Here is a 23,262-nt window from a genome sequence, read left to right on the forward strand (position 1 = left end):
TGCCAAAGAGTAGGGGTCCCAGGACAGATCCCTGGGGAACACCACTAGTGACATGTCTGCTGTCTGAGGTGGTGGTGTCTATTCTGACCTTGTGGGTCCTATCTGTGAGCCAGTTGCCCACCCATCTGATGAGTTGTGTTAGTTTTTCAATGATGCCAGAGTGGGGAATTGTGTCAAAGGCCTTGGCCAGGTCAAGGTAAGCTGTAGGTACTGACTTTCCCTCATCTAGGGCCTTGGTGACAGTCTCAAAGAAGTCAACTAGGTTCAATATGCAAGATCTGTCCCTGATGAATCTGAATTGGGTGGCGTCAAGTGTTTTGAGATTGCCTATGTCCTTGTTTATAAGATCCATACGAATATGCTCCATGGCTTTACAGATCAGACTTGTCAAGCTAATGGGGTGATAATTTCCCGGGTCAGTAGTGGCACCACCTTTGTGCAAGGGGATGAGAATGGCAGTTCTCCACTGTACTGGAATGAAGCCTATAATTAGGCTGTGGTTGAATAGGGTGCTCAGTGGCAAAGCTAGTTCTTGCTGGAGATGGTGCAGAATACAGCTTAGGATATTATCAGGTCCCATAGAAGCTGTGTTCTTTGCCTTGAATAGGGCCTTTAACACTTGATCTACGAAGATGTGAGGTGTGGGACAAGTATTGGGGATGTCAACTGGGCCTTTGGGGGAGTGATAAGGGGGTGAAGTTTGCGCTGAACGTATCAGCTACTAGGTTGGCTAAGTTGGCAGGATGAGTGTAAGTGGCACCATTAAGTACTCATTCAGAAAAAAATTGGGGTTTGCCATGGAGGTTCCTAACATAACCGAAGAAGAACTTGTGGTTTCCCTTTGTTTCGGAGGCTAGTTTAAACTCATAATTGGCTTTCGAGTTTTTCACTAGTGATCTATTTTGCTTGTTGAGGCAGAGGAGGGAGATTTTCCAATTTGGAATTTGTTCCTTTTTACCCTTGGACAACAGTTTCTTCCTTTTGTTGTAAAGCCTGTTGATAGAGGATGTCCTCCAGACAGGTTTGTGTTTCCTTGCAGAGGAGGCTTTAGTTCTGTTGGGTATAGCTGAGTCCATGCAGTTGTACAAGTGCTTGTATACTGCATTGGTGTACTGTTCTGCATAGTTGTCTGCATCCTCTGAGGGGGGGGGGTTACCCTGGTTATGGCTCGGGAGGGGTTGGGTGGGATAGAAACTTCGAATGAGACAGACTGATGATCTGATCTTACCAGGGAAGAACATACTATGGAAGTTGTGCAGTATTCACCCATGTTGGTGAGAACTAGAACTGCTAGACAGGGGTCCAGGGAAGTAAGTAGTGTGGGAAGAAATAGCCAGGGAATTGTTATGGCTAGGCTTGTATAGGCCCTAGGGCTAATAGCCTAGTACCAATCTATGAACCTATGTACTTATGAGAACCAAGTCCAGTATGTTATCTCCCCTTGTGGGGGGATGAGACCAGCTGGTCTAGTGCGTTAAAGTTGATGAAGTCAAGGAATCATTGGGTGAGTGCATTAGTGCAGGAATAGTTCACTCAGTCTATGGTGGGGTAGTTGAAGTCACCAAGGATCAGGGTGTTAGGGGGTACCTTGATGGAGTCAAGTAGGTCCAGGTTGGAGGAGTGGGTGTCGCGAGACATGGAGAGGGGGGGGACTATAGCTGGCTACAACTTGGATGAGTGTCTTGCCAACAATCAGTTCACCTGGAGTAATTCCAGTGCATCATGCTGGTAATAACAGTGTTTTGCTGTTCAACAGTAGTAGTGCTGTGGAGCTGACATGTAATTCAGAGAAATGCAACAACTGTATAGAGTGAAAGCTCCTTATTGGCAGATTAGCATACCTCTGAATTAAGCATCTAACACATCTAGAGCAACTGTATTATTTTCTCCCTCTCAGCCTATGCAATAAGGTTGCATCGGCATCTACAGATACTCACCATTACCCACACATGCTTACATGCACTCACATTTGCACACATTTGCATGCATGCATGCACACATACTCAGCCTATCAGTACTTACCTGTTGTGGACCTAACAGACTCACTGCCATAGACAGCAGAGGATGTTTACTGTAAAATATTGCATTCGATCCTGAATGCTTTGCTCCAAAACAGCACAATAGAGCTTGTCTCTGAATCCCTTTACTGTGCTGTTTTACTCATGGTATAAGGCTCTAGGACATATCACATGGCTAATTTATATTAACCCCAGATCATCGCATCGGCATGCGACATTAGCAGCAGTGCACTGTAGAGCTACTTACAAAGGCTTTATACATCTTTAGCACTGCTGCATTAGAATTGCTGCCACAGTACACTGAATAATCCCTCCTGGAAACAGGATTTCAGCATATTATGTGTTCCTGAGAACCGTTTTTGGAGCAAAATAATTATCATTTACTATAAAGACTAATTAGTATACGTCTTTTCTGTAATGTATTAATACTACCACTGATGTTTATTTTTCCAATTAGAAACTATTTTAGTAGGCTCTAGAACTCCTGGCACATCCCAGATACAAATCTGTCAGACTCTATTATTAGAGTGTGAGTTCACTGAAACAGCAGTAGAAAAAAATCTCAAGTAGTCAATCAAATCTTGCTGGCTGTCAAGTCATGCACTTGGCAAAATAATAATGACTTCCCTTTGGGATTTTAGTTTAACAAAGTAGCCATTTTTGTGCACTTCTGACTGTTTTGAGTTGGACCAAAGGCATTTGTTAGCCTTTTAACCCTTGAATGATCCTTTACAGAAGATAGCAGTACTAGAGGTAGATAGTGTGACAACATCTTTTTCGGAACCTTGCATCAAAAATCCAAGATACAAGTTCTGGATTAGGATATTGATTTCATTTGTATAAGAGATCTGACACTGCCTTTACCTGAACTTGTACTTTATTGTAACTGTATTTTGTGTGTTTAAAAATGTATTATTTACATTTTCTTCTGCTTGAAGGATTTTAGTGGTAAAGCCACTGTACTATAAAGACTGAGCCTCTTGTTTTTTTCTAAAAGCATTCTCCTTGCATATGCACACTAGATACTGCCTAAGCGAATAGAGGACCTTACCTCACTCAAAGATTTAACTTTTCAGAGTATTTCCATTATTCAGAACAATAAAAGAGGAACATGTTAAATGGCTGAAGCATGCCACAGTGAAATAAGATTTCTCAAATTTCTTTCAAGACGTCAGCCAAACCCCTAAACAGTTTTCTGTGGAAATATTACCTGCTGTGTGTAGCAGGTTATATATAAGCTGGGAATGCAGGGGTCCTCTCCTTTAATGGTGATGTCCGTGGGGATTCTATGCTCAAAAGCTGTTTTGGCCAAACACTGTTTAGAAAACTGTTTGGGCAAATTGTTTATAACCAAACTGCTTGCTTCAGGTGCAGGATGTGTTTGTGTTGTGAACACTGCTGTAGTTTACTAGCCCAAGAATATGTTTACTTGCACACACTGTAAACCAATAATAAAGCAGATCCTGTCACTGTATTTGCATAATGACTGTTTTTCTGTAGCTGCTATCAGCTATACTTCTCTTGCCAGTATACTCAGCCTTCCTTGAATCCTCTGTGTTAGAAGTTTGCAGAGAGCTTCTTGTACAAAATGACTGAGAAGATTAGGGGAATGATATTCCTGCTTACAATGATGAAGTAATGCCATAGCAACAGATGGTTGGAACCTCTCTTTAGGCAGCTTGGAAGCAGGCTGCCAGAGCCTTGATCATAAGGAACGATTAGAAAAAAGGAAGGCTTATAAAACATCTGTCTGCTTGAGAATAGTAACTGTGAAGGAATTCCCAGAATGAATTTATATTGAGAACTCATACCTGCCATCTGTCTCCTGTTGATCACATGCTTCAGGAGGTCTAGTGCAGTTTTTCTCAGGAATAACTAACTAACTGTACCATATCACTCTGACTTCTGTCAGAGATGCACTGGCACTGGAGGCCACTGACAATGACAGCAGGAACCCACTCTCAGAGTGCAAAATGAAATACAGCTAAACCTTATGTTTATATTGAAATGTTTACTTGTTATGCATTTTAGTCTTATCTCAAAGTTTTGCTTTGAAGTTTAAAAGCACGACACAGTTTGCATTTGGGCAACATTCTTTCATGAGGAAGAGCTCAAATAGGAAAGTGAATTAAATGATGTACCTCAAGATGAGAAATAGTTGAGAATTATATTTTAAGTTTCCATACAACTTTTGCTTAAGTTCTTCGCCGTTGACATTTGACATGCCCTGTCATTTACTACTAGCTGGATATTACCGTTTAGACATCATCACACATAGTAATTTTGATATTGCTTTCCCATCTGTCGCATTTATATGAGTGCATATTAATTAGTGAGTGAGATATGTACTGATTCATCAGCTACATATTTTGTTTACAGCTGCTGAATTTGCAGTAGGAGTTCCAATGCCTCAGTGAACAATCACAAGCTAAGTTCTGAGTGAAAGGCACCCATGCTAAAGGCCCGTCTGAGGAAGTGTCATACAAGCCTCTTATCAATTAGTCCAGTTTCCTTCATTTTATTGTGAGGATCATAAAATTTTATTATTGCATCATTGACAGGACCTACACCTTTGTCTTATCTTCACTTCCTAATAAATTTAGCAAATGTATCACCAGCATCTAAATAGCATCTTCCCGTATTGAAAGTTAGATTAAATTTGGAGGTCAATTTAAACTTTTAGAAATGTTGATTAATAATTTTGTACATTAATTTTTGAAGTGAAAATATTTATAATGCAATAGTTAAGAACATTTAAATGGTAAGAATTTTACTAAAATATTTTGTGTAGGGATGCTCTTGTAGTTAGGATGGTTAACAGCATACATTATGTCTTTATAAGGGTATTTTGATCACATGAACAAATTCAAAATTTTAATTGTTAATTAACACATAATTAAGTTAGACTTAAGTGATGCTAGTTGTATAAGAGGTTCTGCTTTGATGCTAAAAAACATTCCTTGTAGGTGAAAGGCCGAAGTTTCAAAAGCATCCGTTAATAAAGCTCATGGCAGATGATTAAACTTGTCTCCTCAATGTTCATTTTTTTTTAATCTGTATTGAAAGGTTACCAGATTTATGCAAATGACTATCAGCTGTGCTAGCAGCTAAAACATTAAACATAGTTCCCAACAGCTCATCCAATCCAAAAAAATGTTGTGTGTTACCTTTATTAAACAACAACTACCATAGAAAGTCCCATTCCACTCTTTATAATGGGGGTTGGGGAATAAAGACTGAAATTTTAGCTGCAGTTAAAACGTATTCCTCCACATCTGCTGAGTCAGATTTATTTGTCCTCCTTCTCTGGAACAGAGACATATTTCTTAAATTTGTTACAGAAATGTACAAACTATATTAAAAATATATAGTTGCTTATTAATGGCATTGCATAATTTCTATCTACTCATTACAGTATAAGTTATGGCAAATCTATGCCATTTTGTGTGGATTTTGTTTCTGGTTAAGTGCAAGACTTCTCAATTTGCAGTGTATACTAGGGTGCTTTAAGTATGTAGCTTGCAAGACAGTTTTTGTACATTTAACTGAAGTAATGCCACACTGAGCAATCAGAGCAGGCCACTTTCTAGTTCACTGGCAAATGACTAAAATGTAAAAAATAATCTTCTTTATTATTGCCATAGAAGCATGCTTTTTCATACTGACTAATATTTCTCTGTCTGTTGATGTGATTATTTTGCAATGAGAAAAATAATTTGGCAGTTAACTGTCTCTGTCAATCTTTCTCCAAATTTCTTATTGAGCTAAGTGCAGTTGCATGCAAATTATTTTCATTATCTTACACATAATATAAAAAGTGTTTCATGACTCATAAAAATGTTTACGTCACACCTCTGAAATATGTAATTTTATGCTTCTTTCTCATTTCTTTCTGTCTTTGTCTGTTGGTCTACATGTATGTTGCTTTTTCTTCCTTCCTTTTCCTGTCAATGAATCTGACTTTCACTCGGCTAGCCCAACTGCTGGTGGGATCATGAGAAACAAGTTTGTATTCCATGTAACTGCAGCCCTGTGGGCTCCATGTCTCTTCGCTGTGACATGCTGGGGAGATGCCTTTGTAAGCCAGGATTCACAGGTAAACGATGCAGTCTCAGTAGGCAGTTCTTTGAATACAGGGAGATGCCACAGAGCACTCAGCAAGCACAAATACAGAGGCCACGATTGGGAGCAAGTAGGGCAACTGGGTCAAGAGGCTGCCCACGGGGTGCATACAGACCTATCACCTCACCTGGCCGAGGGGTAAAAATACTCTTATTTTTGCACTGTGTGACGCATGTATTAATATGGTGTGGACTAATACTGTAGAAAACTCTAACAAAGCAGGCACTATTAGTGGCAATACATTGCTGCAGGCTTCATAAGGAACCTAGGTGGTCACAGAGGGATCTGACTTACTGAAAGTTTGTATTTCCTAGTTATAGGTGTTAACACCCAGGAATAGATATGTCTTCAAACTTTAAAGTCTGTCCACTGAGAAAACAGAAGTCTTTGAATTTGCTATGTGTATTTGTAGTTGTTGTATTTTATAACATTTTAAAGTTTTGCTCTGATGTTAAGTGCACAGTATAATTTACATGTGGACATCACTTGTGTTATAAGGAATAATCAAACATCAGTCTGAAGTGAGTGCTTCCTCTTATATTGAAAGGAAGTTGAAACACATCTGTTGCTTTTCCTTATACTGTCACTGACATTTTTTCAAAGTTGTTTTATTTATTTAATTGGTACATGAAGTGGTCTTTTTCAGATACTTTTCAGCCAGGACCCAAGGCACTAGGATATATATAAGGGGATTTTAGTGTAACCAATCTACCAGCATATATTAGGTAGGTGAGAGGAAGACAAAATAACTTCAGGGTACTCATAACTTTTTTACACAGTGGTTATTTTTTCAAACATCTAAAATAGATATTTACCATTAATTTCAAGATAGCAAAGCATTCCATGCTACAGTTTATCATTATCCAAAATGTTTAATACCTTCTATTACTATAGAGCTTGGAAAATCTTATATATAATTTAAATAAATAAATAAAACTTGTAATTAATGTAAAGAATATAATTATTGTATTCTATGTTTACAATATTGTAACCCCTGCTATAGCGCCATGAATGTCTTCCATTATTTGTTGTGTCATCTCTTCTCTTTGAGCCTATTTCATGACTGAAAAGAGTCAGTAGACCAGATCACTAGTTTAATACATAAATTATATGTAAATATGTGGTCTTATTATTAAATTGCATTAAGACAGACATGTACTTCTCCTGGGTAGAAGTAAACTTAATTTTTCTATCATTAAAACTGAAATCCTCTCCTGCTGTCTCCTTTTATTTTCAGGAATTTCTATACTCCATACGCAGCAAGTACTCCTGTATTAGAGAGAATGTAAAACTTAACATAAATATTTTCAGAACTCAAAAACCTGCAATTGGAGAGATTAATCATATGTCTGATGTAACCTGAGAATGTTTACATAGCCACCCGCATACATGTAACTTTGTAAAAAATGATGTAAAAGTGCAGAAACATTTTAATAGTACAAGAAATTAAAACTAATACTGATCAATTTCTAATGTTCGGGTAGTCCTAAAGAATTCAGCAGATACATAGAACCAAAAGTATGACAAGGCTTATGTAGTCATTGCCTTTACTGTCCAGTGAGGATTGACCATAGTAGTTCTGGTTAACTGAATATAAACCACACCAACCTACAGTAGTAATATTCTGTGCAGGACTGAAGACAGATTCGAAGAGGGAAAATGGGTTGAGACTGTCAGATAATTCATTTCTTAACATGAAGTAAAATGGGATTTTCATCAGCATTTTTCTAATTATAATAAAGTAGGTGTTGTGCTATGGACAGGCAACTTGAGTGATGGTAAATATTAATAGGAGATGTGGACTTTGAGGGGTATACTCTATGTGTTATAGTGTGAAATGGGGATTCTTGCAGTGAATACCAGCAAGATTATGCCCAGGTAAAAAAGGAAAAATATGTTTCCCTGTAACAGCATATCATACTATGTCAGAGTTTGGAGAGGGTGGAAGGGTAGAAAGGTCATTTGTGAACTGATCATTATATACATGCATGGTTATGTTTCCCTTGAATAGGTTTGCTTAAATTAATTGCACAATTTCACAAATCAGACTGCTTGGAGTATTGACGTGTGTGCGTGTGTGTGTGTGTGTGTGTGTGTGTGTGTGTGTGTATGTGTGCGTGTGTGTGAATCGTGAACTAAGCAGTTACAAAATCCTGTGCTGCAGTATGTGTTTGTGACACATTTTATTGTACTGATTCAGCATTATCCTGAAAACATTCACAGAATTAATACTTTCTGACTACCAAATGAATAACCAAAACTGAAACTTGCATGTTCACAAACAAACAAACAAACAAACAAACATTTCCAGTTTGTTAGGTGAGGGTGTTGTGGAAAATGATCAACAATGATATTGCTTTCTGCAGAACAATAACAGGAAATTAAAGCCAAGATTTATGGTATACTGTTGTCATTGTTAGCTGCATGTTACACTGCTTGTACTGTGCTCGGTTTGAGTGAATAATGGGTAGTTTAGAAGGGTTACAACATTTAAACTAATCACACCCTCTACTGACATTTTATTTCAGTCATTCATTTTGCATGAGGATGTTTTAATAATAGTATTGTTCATATCATATTATATAAGAAAGGCATAATGTCCTTTATAACTTATATTTAAATGTTAGTTTGTACTAGCGCATGTTCAAAATGTTTTTGGCATTCTCAGATGGAGTATCTGCCATTTTCTAAGCTGATGTGGCACATGTTGTTCATGGTGTTCAGATGTTAGTTTTTGACCCATACATAATTTTAGCTGTACATGCAACAGCTGAACAGTCTGTTGATACTAAGTAACTGAGACCTGTCTTTTTCATTTTTTGTGCAATCAGCCTGGAACGTATGGTGTACAATCTTCTCGTGGCTGTGTCCCTTGTAACTGCAATTCTTTTGGTTCTAAATCATTTGACTGTGATGGTTATGGACAGTGCACGTGCCAGCCAGGAGTGACAGGAATTAAATGTGATCATTGCGCATTTGGCTTTTTTGACTTTCAGGAGGGTGGATGCACACGTAAGTAAATAAAATGAACTTCTCATTTTAGAAAATCATGCAGTTTGGTTAATGAATTAAAAAAATGTTCACATGGAGTTCATGTGTATATGTGTGGAAAATGGTCTGATATATAAATCTGCCCAGGGCCGTATTGGAGAAAACTATATTGATGTTGTTATCAAAGTTAATTTCTAAGCATCATATGTCATGAAATTAAACATTATGGTTTAAATACGATAATTCCACATGCCCCCCCCACATTGACCTTTCTCATGTCCACCTGACATCTCATTTTCCATCTCTATGATGTACTGCAAAAAAGACACTTGTAGAAAAAAAGCATGGACATTTTAAAACCATGATATTGCAGATTTTTCCGCTGTGTATCATTCCTTTGTCAGGGGCCCTGTCATTTTTCCAGTGTTATTTTTTTATGTGCATACATGTGTATATAGACATCGAACAGTACCTGATCATTATCCTTTTATAATGGCATTCCAGATGCAGTCTACAGCTGGGTAACTCCCTGAATGTTAAGGCTTGCCCCCATTATGTAGCTGATTCAGGTACTGTAGTCTTTTGTCAGTAGCTATCAAACTCTGAAGATATTGAAAAAGGCAATCTTAGGATGAGACACAGAGCAAAATAGCTGGACAAATCTTGTCTCAACCATTTCGTTATGGTTGGTGTTCTTTATTAAATATGTGGCAGTAGTTATGCATCTCTGCTGATGTTTAGGGGTGCTGAGGACTTTGGGCTTGCAGAATAACAATGTTTTGGAGATGCTAATAAAACACTGTTTTCCTATGAAAGATAGCATTTTCACTCAGTGCTGTGAAGTAATGCTCTTTTCCGGTTTGACAAAGTGGCATATATCGCTTGTGATGAAAAGATGTGTTTCCTTAGACTTCAATGGGCTTCTGCTTTTCAGGTTCCATTACAGGGGGTCAGGCTTGAAGAATGGAAGGAATGCTTATTTAGAATGTAGAAGTACAAGGATTTATATATTCCCTGTTGATATTTCTGTAGGATTATGTCATCTTTGCCTTTGCAGACTTTCAAAAAGGACAGCTTTAGTTCTTGAAGCTTGCAACTACATCGTATGTCATGTGGTGTGACAAGACATGCAGCATGTTTCTGGCCATTGTGAGTAAACTCAATATCCTTTTGAGGCAAAACTCTCAGAAAATGATGCACTGTTTTTGTGTACTTTACTTATATGAGCAGTAAGATTTATTTACTGTAGAGAGTACAGATAAGGGAAATGTGAATTAGAACTCTGTTGGAATGTTAACTGATGTCTATCACTGACATGCATTACGAACTTTTGTAATAATCGGCAGTTGAAACCCCTTTCTCTCTTCTGTAACTTTCATACATAACTACCTTGGGAAATAGGATTGATAAAGGTTTTTGCCCTTCATTTATAGAGCACTGCGTTCATGCTGCATCCTAAATCTATGAACTTTATCAAAGGCATGTTAGAACTGCTTACATCCATCCTTGTTACTGCCTTACCAATTTTAACTTCACTATCACCAGCAGCAGTAACATATGATGCAGAATTGCTAATAATGCTGTTTGCAATATCAGATGCAAAATATGGAAAGAAGAACTAGGAAACTTAAAACCATGGTCAGAAGAATTCCACAATAAATCATCTTGGATCTTGAAAAGGCTCCTGTTTACTGTACTTTTTAGACAAACCCATGTAACCAGTTCAGGAGCCATGTGAGGCAGCTGCAACCAATGCTACCTACAAGGTGTTATGCCATGCTGCTGTGAGTTGAGCCTTGTGAATAGGAATCGTATACTTAAAAAAGGGAAGATCTAGTAAAATATGTCCCTGTTTTTAAAAGTAGCTCGAGAGCTTTGTTGTCAGCAAATGACTTTCTTGTAGTAGTACAATATACATAATGGTGGAGGTTATGGTACAAACCTCAAGGCAAATTGATGTATCTTGTTTGTAGCTAGAAACTTTTACATATAAAGCCATCTTATGTATTTATTATTTATTTATTTTATATTTTTAACCGGGTTAGTCTGACTGAGCCTTGGTCTATTTTCAGCAGAGACCTGGGGAGAAAAGCTCCTCAGGGAAAATAATTTTACAAAAATAATTTACAATCTCAAAAGATTATGAAACTTGTTACAATATCATTTTAAATGCATAGTACAAAATAATTTATAATCAGCAAATGATTATGAAACCAGTTACATCTTACCTGATAAATTATACTTCTAAGCAAAATTATTTCATTTTTTTGAATCTGGTCATTAATATCAAGGAAAGAGTCATCAGGATCACTTTTCGTCAAGTTTGTCTCCTGCAAATTTCTAGAAAAAATAGTTCTTTCTGAAGATTTTTGCATACTTCCTACCTTCTCCAAGGTTACACCTTTTTGAGGATGAAGGCAAAACCCCAAGTAATGTGAATTTGTTGAGTTTACTCTAATAATCAGAGCTGTACTTATTAATGCTACCACATAGATAGGGCAGTAGTGTTCTTAGCTCATGCAGAGATGGGCTGCATGGCATTTTTGTGAAGAATAATTCATATCTGTGTTTCATTTTTATGAAACTATTCATGATGAAAAATGTAAACTGAGTAATTAAGCTAAGGTGTTTCTTTCTAGCAGATTTGTCAGATGGCCATTAACTGCAAGTGGTCAAGTCTCTCAGCTTATTAAGCTACAGGTTTAGCAGATATTCACCGTTGCTATATAGTACAAAAAAGCATCAACAGTGACTCCTGGGTTAACTTTAAATCAGGCAGATAGACAGGTATTGACTAAGGCCCAATGTAGGGAACATAAATTGCTTCATGGACACCAAACTAGTATGCGATTGTCATTGGATCTTGTACGAGAACAGTAATGGCAACAAGTACTGAAATGTCTTCTCCGTTTCGTCCACTTGCAGGAATATTTAAATAAAGACTGTATCCTTTCACATGGCTCCTGTGGCAGTTTCATTTGACCATCAGCATACCAAAGTACCATGGTAGCAGCCTCCAGAGCTTGTGTCAAGACTGTTCTGTACAGTTTACTGCCATTCTTTGGAAATATCCATATGTTATTTATTTGATAAGTACTGCAGAATAGGCAAGTTTAGAACAGCATGGCAGCTTCAGTGAATTGTGTGGTTTGACATTGAAGATATCAAATAATGTAGTAATCTCTGAAGCAGCTGTCATTACTAGATCCCACATTTCTTATATAGACAGAAATTTCAAGAAAGAGATTAGTTTGATTTGCAAGTAAGTACTGTGTCTCAGAGATGGTTTTCTAATAGTCAAGCAAACACCTCTTGGATTCCAAAATGGTGGTCGTCTAGAAAGCACCCTCTCCACGGAGCTCCTATCCAACTGCCAGTAAACCTATCTCAAACATCAGGACAATTATCTAAGGAACATGGCTTTACTGAGCAAACAGTAGCATAAATACAGCCCTGAATCTTAGAGTGTACTATCTCTCTTCTTTTCTCAGTTAAACATCTAAAACCATCTCTGGACTTCTCGAGGGTCTCTCCACCACGTGGAAACTATGAGTCCCATTAGGGCTGAAAAAAGACTGTTATCAAAAAGGGTAAACAATACAATATGTCCAAGGAGTCGGAAGCTATGGAAACCTAAACTTCAAAAACAAAATTATCTGCAGTAGCTTCTCTGGAAAAATAAGTTATATCCAAAAGGCAGAAAGTAATAAAACAGCAGCAAGATCTAACTAAAGTGAGTACTAAACAGAAACATGAAAATACTATGCAAATGGATGAACTCAAACTTGCCCTTCTACTACTCCAAGCAGCGGTGCAAGATTTTTCTGAACAGCTCTTAAAGTTTGCAAATACAATTAACCTAATTGCTGATCGTATGGATCGTATTGAAGCAAAAACGCAGGCTAATGAACACCAACTTGATATTCTGAGAGAGGAGTTGACTTCCCAAAACACAGTACTTGAAGATATCCAACAGAAACTCATTGATTTAGAAGCAAGAAGCAGAAAAAATAATATTCCCATAAGAGGTCTACCAGAAAAGTACGATCAAAATCAACTCCTGGTAACGGTCAAACAAATATTTAGCACACTGTTAAACTCAAGTGGCAACACTAATGACATGATAATTGAAAGAGCTCACCATGCATTATATAAAAATCAGCTCTCTGACATCCCTAGACTAATCTATGTTAAACTCCTTAACTATCAAGATGTTCATAAGGTGTTATATGCGAGCAAGAAACAGAAGCAATTTATGGGGAATGGCCACGGAATATCTATATCTCAAAACCTCCCGGTGGTTATTAAAGAAAAGCACCGAAAACTCTCATTCTGTCCGGAGCTCATCAGGTGAAAGATAAAATGTCAGATGCGTTTTCCAAATACTCTTTCCTTTTCACACAATGAAGCACGATATAAAATGAACCCTCCTAAAGAAGCAAAACCAATATTCATTAAATGCTTCAGTAAAGCGCCAATCTATAAAGCTCCCAGTTGCATGAGTGTCAGTTCATTTGTCACTTCAGATGACAGTGTAGTCAATTTCTAATGTGTAGAGTTGATGCTACTTATCTTGTTGAAAACATGCTAAATATTTAAAAAAAATAAATAAATAAAATACCAGAAACTCACACACATGTGAGAAATTTTCTAGGATCTGTTTGCTTAGCTATCATGTGGGTGGCAGGAAGATCTCTGTGTAACAACTTCCTGTGATGTCTACTCCCATGAAATTTGAGTGAGAGCAATATATACAAATCCGGTATTGAATGAAGGCAAGTCTATGATTGTGAGCACAGATCTACTTTTACAATATGTATAATAAGCAAGATGCTATAGAAGGTATTTGGCTGCTTTTGGGAGAAGAGAGGTTTTAGTAGATAGTCGTTGGCTTACTTGACCAAGCTAGCTTACCTCCATAAAGAGACAAGGACTGAACTGCAACCTTGCATGGTCTAACTGGGTTTTAAATTATAAATTCTTCTCTGACTTGTTAATCTGGGAGGAACTGAGTGTCTCATTATTATAGAACCTAGTGCAGACTAGTCTGTTGAACTTTCTGTTCATGTAGTTAATTTGCAAGGGATTTATCTGTTGAATACTAGGTTTTAATGTGTCAGAGACTCTTAGTTATGAGCTAAGCCCAATGTTGCAAATGATATAACACTTATTGAAGCTTTGTAAATTATTCTGACTCTGATAATGTTCCTGTTGGTGTTGTTTCCTATTGTTACTGTTTTGTGTTCAAATTTCTGATTTTAGCACACATTTTAGGAGATTGATAATAACTTGCTTAAGGTTCTCCCTGATACCAACAGATTTAATGTTGCTTGCCGTAAGAAAAGCTAGTTATTCCCCCTTTTTTTCTTGACATGGTGAATTAGGCTCAACAGGATTTTGAGTAAGGACTGCTCATGTTCTTATAAAATTATATGAGAGGTTCATATTTTGTTTAGTATAGTTTGGTTGTTTTTGCTAATTATATATTTCCCGCTATTTGTTGGACACAGCCAACTGAAGATGTTGAGTCTCCAGCTGACATAAATGTCTATACTTAGTTTAACCTCTGCTATGGGATAACTAAGTGTGTAATTCCTGCTGGCAAGACAGCTGTATTTAGATCTCATGAGGGCAAACCTTATATTTTCATATTTGGTACATGAGTTACGTTGAGTGTATAAAATATTTAGTTCATCTGCTTTAATTGGTAGTTATGGATTATGACTTCTGGGATGTGAAACAAACAGCTTAGACACATTGCCTAGATGTATATGATAGTGATAAACTAAATCTGCTCTTCATCTCTGTAACCTTTGCTATATTTAGAAGTCATCCACTCTTATATTAACAAATTACTGTGTCATTGGATTGCATTATGAAACCTCTACAAATTAGGCTGACTATATGAGGATACACTTGGATAGTAACTACTGCCTCAGACTTCTCATAATCTGTAGCATTTTATATCTACAAAGATACACTATCTTAGAAACCAATTTATGCTATTTTTGATGTTAAGTCTTTTGGGACCTCCCCACACTGCCAACTTCAATTGGCTTATTGTTCATTCAGGAACAATGTGGATCTTCTAAGTAGGGTAGAAGGTGGCTACGACTGGGGTTAGGACAGTGATGTATATTGACTGTCGATATAGTTGTGCAAAAAAAATGGATAGGTTCACCATTAGCTAGAAATTACACATCTACTTTTGATAAATACTTGAAAGATTCAGTTTGATGTGTAACTCTCTTCTTTTAAACTCTTTCAAATAAAGTGGCTAAGCGGTTAGGCACAGGGGTAGTTTTAAAGAGTTACGTGCTGCAAATTTGATAAAAGACCTTATCATACTCTTCAAAAATCTTTTCCTTGGATCATTTGATATTATTTCTGTTCTCGCCAATATAACACTAAGATTAAGGCCCTGTCCTTTAGAACTAAAAAATGTAGAAGTTAGACTCCTGGAATGTTAGAGGGTTGCATGTCAAAAACAAGAAGAAGTTACTGATGCATCTCCTTTTGAAGTCAGAGGCAAATATTTGTTTTATTCAAGAAACACACATGGTTAAAGAAGATTGGAAAGGGGAGACTAATAGAAAATGGATAAAAGACATGATTGTATCTGGGTATAGCTCTAACTCTAAAGGAGTAGCGACCATAATTAAAAATTAATTTCTGGTCCTAATTATAGACTATGAGATGGATCCCGGGGCAGATGGTGTTATTTTACAGCTATGAACCCTCCACTTGATAAACCTACCATATTTCTAAATATATATGGCCCATGTACAAGACAGCAAGACTTCAGCTTAGAAATTTATAATATATTATCCAAATTCCCTAATCACTACTATGTCATGGGGGGGTGGGGGTCTGGAATGCGGTAATAGAGCCATGTTTGGATTGTTCCAGTAAATCGAAACCATATAACACACAAGCATCTCTTGCTTTGGTTGAACTCATTTCAGATTATAGTCTCATTGATCCCATTTCTTTTGGAAATGATATTCAAAAAAGTAATATTTGCATATACTGTTCTAAATGCCACAATTCTTGGTCACTTTTGGACTTTTTCCCAATCTCAGAAGTGCTAATAAAATGTGATGTAAAATATTCAGCTGAACCTAGGTTTTTATCTGATCATTCAAGAATAAGCTTAATGATAAACTTCTCACACAGCCTAGCCAAGAGAGATAAAGGATGCAATTGGTCTCTAAATAATAACCTGCTATATAACTCTGAAATTGTCCAAGAAATTCCAATACAAATATTCCATATGATATTCAGTTGGCTACATCTAAACTGATGCTCAGAGGAATATTTATACAGAAAACTTCCTATTTTAAGAAAGCAAAGAAAGAAAAGGAAAACAGATTAATTTCTGAAATTAAAAAGCTAGATAAGAAATATCAAGAAAATCAAAGCTGTGTTCTGGAACATTTAATTTTTGAAAAACAAATAGAATTATCTGAATTGCACCAATTCAACTATTCCCTACAGGAAATAAGATTTATAGCTAAGTATTCTGAGTGGGCACAAACCCCATCTAGAGCTTTAGCAAGATTAATAATAAATAAACAGGAGGCTTCTAGAATAACCTTACTTTACCACCAAGATAAAGCAATCAAAACAGACCTATAAATTATAGAGTTATTTCAACAGGTTTACACTGGCATTTATGCTAGGAGTGATCAACAAGCCCGTTTTCGGAGAGAGAACATTTCCTAGATAAACTCACATTTCCTAAACTAAATGAAGATCAAAAAGTGCTTCTCTCTGCCCCACTGACTCACCAGGAAGTTTCAGATGTCATTGGTAAACTTAAGCTAGGAAAAGCACCAGGTCCAGATGGTTACATGCCAGATTTTTACAAAACTTTCAAGCATAAACTGGTGCCTATCCTTTTTAAGGTTTACAATTGCATTTCCTTAGATGGCATTTCTGATTTTTACCTAAATAGTTCCAAAATATATTTATTCCCAAAAGTAACACAGATAAATCAAACCAGAATAATTATAGACCAATCACCCTGATTAACGTGGACATTAAAATCCTATCGCTTCTGCTAGCAGAAAGACTCAAAAAGGTTATGCCCTCTGTAATATCCCCTGAACAATCTGGTTTTATGTGTAATAGGTATACTTGGGACAACACCTTGAGTCTAGAATCCATGATAAATATTACCAAAAAAGATAGAAACCCGAGATATGCACTGACAATAGATGCATGTGAAGCACTTCATAGGGTTAACTAGAGTTTTCTGTTTTCAGTTCTATCTCATTTTAATATCTCCAAAGACTTCATTAACATAATAAAAATGCTATATAATAGCTCCTATATATACCTATACATCAACAAAAAATATTCAAATGCAATAAAAATTTCCAGTGGGAGAAGGCAAGTATGTCCACCCCCCCCTTCTTTTCAATTTATATATAGAACCCCTCTTATATATCTTACAAAAAAACATTTAACTCAATTCTCAGAGTCTTTCACACTAAAATAACTTTGTCCACTTTTGCAGATGACCTTATTATTTATTTCAAACATCCAAGCACAGATTTGAATAAACTGGTTTCAGCTTTAAATACTTTTTCAGATGTTTCTGACTATACAATTAACCAAAAGAAATATCATATTTTCCCCATCAACCCCCTTAGTCATAAGGAGAGCTATTTCTGAACTCCCCTTTTGACATTGTCTGCTCCTTCAAATACCTAGTGATTTATTACCATCATCATGCCTCCATTATGCACTATAATGTGCTGAAATCATGGTCAGGTATCTCACATGGCAAGCTTAGATGGCAGGAGATGAAAATACCCATGCTGTCAAAAACAGCAATCATCAAAATAAACATCCTTTTGAAGTTATTATATCATTTCAATGCATCCCTTGCTATCATTCCAAACAACATTTTCACTAAGATATATAAAGAACTTGCCATATTTATCTGGTTCTCCAAAGCAGTTAGAGTTTCATATCAAAAACTTATATATCCGAAAGACAGAGGGGGGTTAAGTTTACCAGATTTGCAGCTCTATTACAAGATCATATGTGCTAACAGAATCATTTTAATTGCAAATTACTACCTGCCTGGACAATGAGTTGTGGACCCCCATATGGGTAAAGATGTAGCACAAACATGTTTCTAGCAACAATTATAACCTTAAAGCTCTTCCCTTTATAGAGCCAACAAATCTTAGGAACGTTAACATAAACATTATTTTAAACTACAAAATTAAAATATTTCAAGAGATGTGTAAATCTTTAAAACTAGATAACGCTTTACATCTCCTTCAACCTATCCACTTAAATCCAAACATAAAAATGAATAATAAAATGGTAAGTCTTACTGACAATCCTCAAATAAAAGACTGTACTGTTTGGGATATTCATAAGTATAGGGATAAACCAATCTCAGTACTACAGAGAATGTTAAACCTAAGCAAAAAATATACCATTATACTATGACAGTTAAGGGAAATTATTACAACTCTGTTAATGAATATTGACATCAAAGAAATTGAGGTAAATAATGAAACAGAGCTGTTCAAAGTTCTATCCAGCAAGGAAAATATGCTTGCCTCATAAATTGATTTCTCTCATTAAATACCAAAATATCTATCTCTATTCGAGCTTATTGAGGCCAAGAACGAGCTGCTCTCTCCGAAAACCAAAAACTAACAGCAATCAAATCTATCCTCAAAATATCCCCATTTAAAAAACTCTTATACAATCAATTTATGATCAACAATAATACATATTATACTCCCTCTATTTTAAATAAGTTTAATACTAAAGTCTCCCCTGAATGCCCTTGCTGCTCCTATCCCCAGGTTGATATCCTTCATGTTCTGTGGCTCTGCAGATGCTCACATAATCTTTGGTGCTCTCTCAAAGTATGCTTAGATAAAATGGGATACCACAAATCAACCCTATCTTGGGAAATGGCGGTACTCCATATTACTGATCTCAAACTCTCAAATTTGAAACTGCACATCCTAATTACTCCATGTTTATTAATTAAACTTTATATAACTAAAAATTGGCTCAATCGCACCAAGCTTTCTTGGGATGGTTTCAGAACCATGGCACTTAAGTATATAACCTCTCAAAAACTTATATTAAGAAGCCTTAACAAATGAGGCTACTTCCAGAAATTTTGGAAAACCCTCTTCGATCATATTTTAAAAGATTAGACAAAGGATGGAATTAAGTACCAAGCTACTTGTGGAATGCTTCCATTTGGGCCCAAAGAATTAGTAATTTGTTTTTCTTTGTTGTTCCCCCTTTCAATACTCTCTTCACTACAAATGTATTTTGATGTTTTACTCTGTTATAAACTCTTACTTACTTATGCTCAGTTTTTTAGTGACTCCAAGCAGCACTTTTGTAAATATTGTATTTAGTTAGCAGATTTAGAGCTTTGTAACTAGTCTGTTATTGGTTCATTTTTGAATTTCTTAAAAGTACTTTTAATGTTCAGTTCAATACTCTGAATCTACCTGCTATGTATGTATTGCATAAAACAGTAACATTTTTATTGAAAAAAAAAAAAAAAAACACCTCTTATTTAATGGAAGATGATATGGGGAGCATACCTAAATGCAGACCAAGCTAAGCTTGTGGTCTCTCAGTGCAATATTTTACCTTAATGGAATACCCAAAAGCAGTGCACTGAGGTTTCAATCCTTTTTAATACTGGTGTGTGCAAAGCTGATACTCTGTAGATGAATTGGCTACCCTGTGCTGGTAAGGAATATTTTCCAAGTTTTATGTTGTACCTACCTGTGTAGACCCATGGAAGATAAGATGGCCCTACTGGATTTTAAGTCTGTATGCATAGTACAAGGCATTTAAAATACTTAAAGAATGATTGTACTTGGTACCATGCCCTCAAGAAAGAGTCAACATGCTGTGTTCTGTGACTTTTCTTCATTAGGGATACCCTGGGCCACTTGTACAGATTTATGTAGCCACTCCATACAATTTATTATTCAGTTTGAGCATGTTAACTAGCAGCTTGGAAGCTGGAGATCAGTACGGTGGTGCCAGGATACCCAGCTATCATTGTGGCTGTGACATGTGGCTGAGCAGTGGATAGAAAGGTGCAGAGTTCTGTAGAATTTACAGAAGGATCTCTTGGCATTATGCATGGTAAGTGTTCAAGATGCACATAATGTCCTATGCGCATTTGTCAGTATTGTCAGTGTAAAGAACATCAATCCATTTTTCCCTGTTTCTTGTCCACTATTTAACTAATTCCACATCATTCTGGAGAAAATGTATGTTTTGACCACTCCATGTTGCAACCTGTGTCTTCAGTCACAGTGCTAACCCTACCTCTTTTCTCCTATTTACTCCAGTTTGCCCCCAGTTCCCAAATCCCAGTACCAGAAATTCTCATCACTGTCATCTTTGCCAGCTACACTAGTAATTATGGTTTTTAGCCTCTTGACAAATTGATGATTTAGGCAGTCAGGGTTGAGATGAAAGTGCAGAGCTGATCTTTTTAATTCTGCTTGGTTGCTGAGAATAGACCTGTTCCTGATATGCAGAGACTTATTATCTAAGGTGTTTTTAGTTCACAATGTCATTGTGGTTTTCATAAGATATTTTCCCACTATACCTCTATACAGGGAGTGATCCCCTGTACCCATCTACTCTGCATTATGACTATAAAGTGTTACCAAACTTCTGAAGAAGTTAAAAATAAATATGATTAATGTTGTGTTCTGCCATTTAGTGTTTCAGTCCATTTTAAACCCAAAATGTAGGCTGAAGTCAGCTTACTTTGTACCAGCAGATCAAATAGAGCACACAGTTCTTTACCAATACTGTTGACTAAGACATTACTGCTGAGGTGCAACAGAATGTTGGCACTTCAGCTGTTTCAGCCTTCATTAGATTAAGTTCACATCTTGATGATGCTACTGTCAAACCAAGATAAAGAATGTGACCCTCAAAGAGTTCTTTCTTCATACAGACTTTTATTGCCTTTGGTTTTAAGCTATTCAAGTCAGTTTGGTAGATGCAGGAACCGATGAAGCATTCCTTTTAGTGCATCATTCAGTCACTAATTCTTTTTGATCTCCAGGAGTCCGTTTGTAACAATAATCTTTCCTAGTGCATGCCATTTCACCTTTGGAAGTGATGTTATTTATCTATAACATTTACACTTGTATTATGATATTAAGATATGGAGAAAGAATGACAGATTTGCAGCTTCTTATCTTGCATTACATTGTATTTGTTTGCATAATTTTAGTAAATACTGATGGCTGTAAATTTAGCAGCTGTTATATTAATTTCTGATTATACTTTTGATTCTTTACATAAAGCATGCAGCTGTGAACTTCTGGGCAATAACTGTGATCCAGAGACTGGTGTATGCATATGCCCTCCCAATACCATTGGAGAGAAGTGTAACAAATGTGCACCGAATCACTGGGGACACGATATAGTTACTGGATGTAAGGTAAGTAAGTGATAATACATGCATCTGACAGCATGCTGCTGCATATGTACAGCTGCTGTAGCTTTTACTGTTGAGGAAGAGATCCTGCAAAATGAGTTATAATTTGTCAGGAGGTAGAGGAAGTGCTAAAGATTCTTGTAATTAGATCTTGGCGCAAGTAACATATCTCATTTGTCTAAGAAGTCGAATTGCAAACTGTACATCTCTAGTATGAAAGTGAACAGGTGTGTTTTAAACCTGTAAAGCTGCACTGTGTTAAACTTAGTGAAGTGCAAACAAGAGTGTTTAAATTTATCAAGTTGAGTTCTGAAGTCATTGTTCTCTTTAAAGAATTACTGCCAGTGTTGCTCTTGTTGGTGCACAAACAGTGATTCACTTTGTGTGTAATTTTCTCTTACCCACTATGAAGAGAGGCCATGAAGGTATAGCAGTGGGCAGACAGTGTCTTCTCAATGTTTTCTTATAGCAGTCCACATACCAGCTCAAACCAGCATTTTAGATGAAGCTGAGTTACTGTACACTCTAGTCTTACAAGTGGTCTCTCAACAACACAGTAGCAACAGAAAGTGTCAACATCTTGGGCCAGCCTTGCTGTGACCTTTTGCATCCACCATCAATTTGAAGTGCAGCAGCTATTTTGCCCTTATCCCTCAACAGGGACAGTTACAAAGGAATACTCTTTGTCCATACTGCCACCGTATCTCCCTTTTGCCTAACTACTAGTTCTAGTGATAAAGTTTCTGCAGAAATCTACCATATGCAAGGCAAAAAAGTACATGTTCATCATTCCCACTGCTAAAGTAGTTTTTAGGCTCTTTGGCTTGCATGTTGCCAAAGACACAACAGTTGGCCAGTTTCCAAAAGCTCAGCTGCATTCAACACTTCTATTCTGACTGCTGATTAGACAGCCCAGTGGAGGAAAAAGCAGCAAGCAGTGTAGGAAATCTTCAGTACTTTCTTGCTGCCTCAAAAAGAAGCATCTGAGAGCCTTTACAAGAGCAGCAGCTGGCACTTCATAACCTTTTCTGGCATATAATCCCTTTTTGGGAAACCCATCTACACATAAGTTTTAATATTTATACATGCTGTTTGTGCAAATTGTTTCATAACTTACCTTCCGACCAATTCTTACTCCACTGATTTTATGATTTTACCCACAACTAAAGTGTTCTCCTTGGTGAAAGCAAGAATACATATCCCATTCCTGCTGGTCCGACTGTTGTAGTTTTTAGAAAAAAAAACAACTTGCCAGAGAGGACTTGCCAATTACATAAGCTCAACCTTCACCTTTTCTGATAGTAGGTGACTGTGCAGTGGCGAGCAGTTGTTTCTCAGCCCACCTGTCCAGCTTACTCTGATGTAGCCCTTTCAGCTACCTAAACTACAGCTCAGCCACATCCTCTTTGACTATTCCAGTGTCCAAGATGGACATGTGAGAACCATCTTTAGTGGGGCATGGAGATTTACCAGAGGATGCTGCCAGATGTTCCCAGGGGAAGAGACTCCTTGAGAAGGCAGATATTCCTGCTCAAGGTTGGTCATTAAAAATTCCTGCAAGAAAATACAAAATGTTAGTCATTGTTCACTTGATGATATGCTGTAAACAAGAAAAAATACCTTTCTTACCTTATCGAAAAAAATTGTTAGAGAAAG

The 23,262-nt window shown here is 36.8% G+C and overlaps 1 protein-coding gene across 13 annotated transcripts in view; it reads left to right on the forward strand.

Annotated features, from left to right (window-relative positions):
- Positions 1-23,262, forward strand: part of LAMA2 (laminin subunit alpha 2) — a 4,753,606-nt gene that overhangs the window by 2,990,181 nt on the left and 1,740,163 nt on the right. For 8 of the 13 annotated variants that reach the window (XM_044064325.1, XM_044064371.1, XM_044064344.1 and 5 more), the window contains 3 exons: positions 5,994-6,278; positions 8,972-9,152; positions 21,473-21,609. In XM_044064325.1, coding sequence (XP_043920260.1) covers positions 5,994-6,278; positions 8,972-9,152; positions 21,473-21,609 — 603 coding nt within the window. The remainder of the gene's footprint in view (positions 1-5,993; positions 6,279-8,971; positions 9,153-21,472; positions 21,610-23,262) is intronic. The other 5 variants (XM_044064392.1, XM_044064399.1, XM_044064406.1 and 2 more) reach the window with 1 other exon arrangement.

This window comes from Protopterus annectens, chromosome 1.part0 (genome assembly GCF_019279795.1).
Source record: "Protopterus annectens isolate FY-2018-M chromosome 1.part0, PAN1.0, whole genome shotgun sequence".
Taxonomy (NCBI): Eukaryota; Metazoa; Chordata; order Ceratodontiformes; family Protopteridae; genus Protopterus; species Protopterus annectens.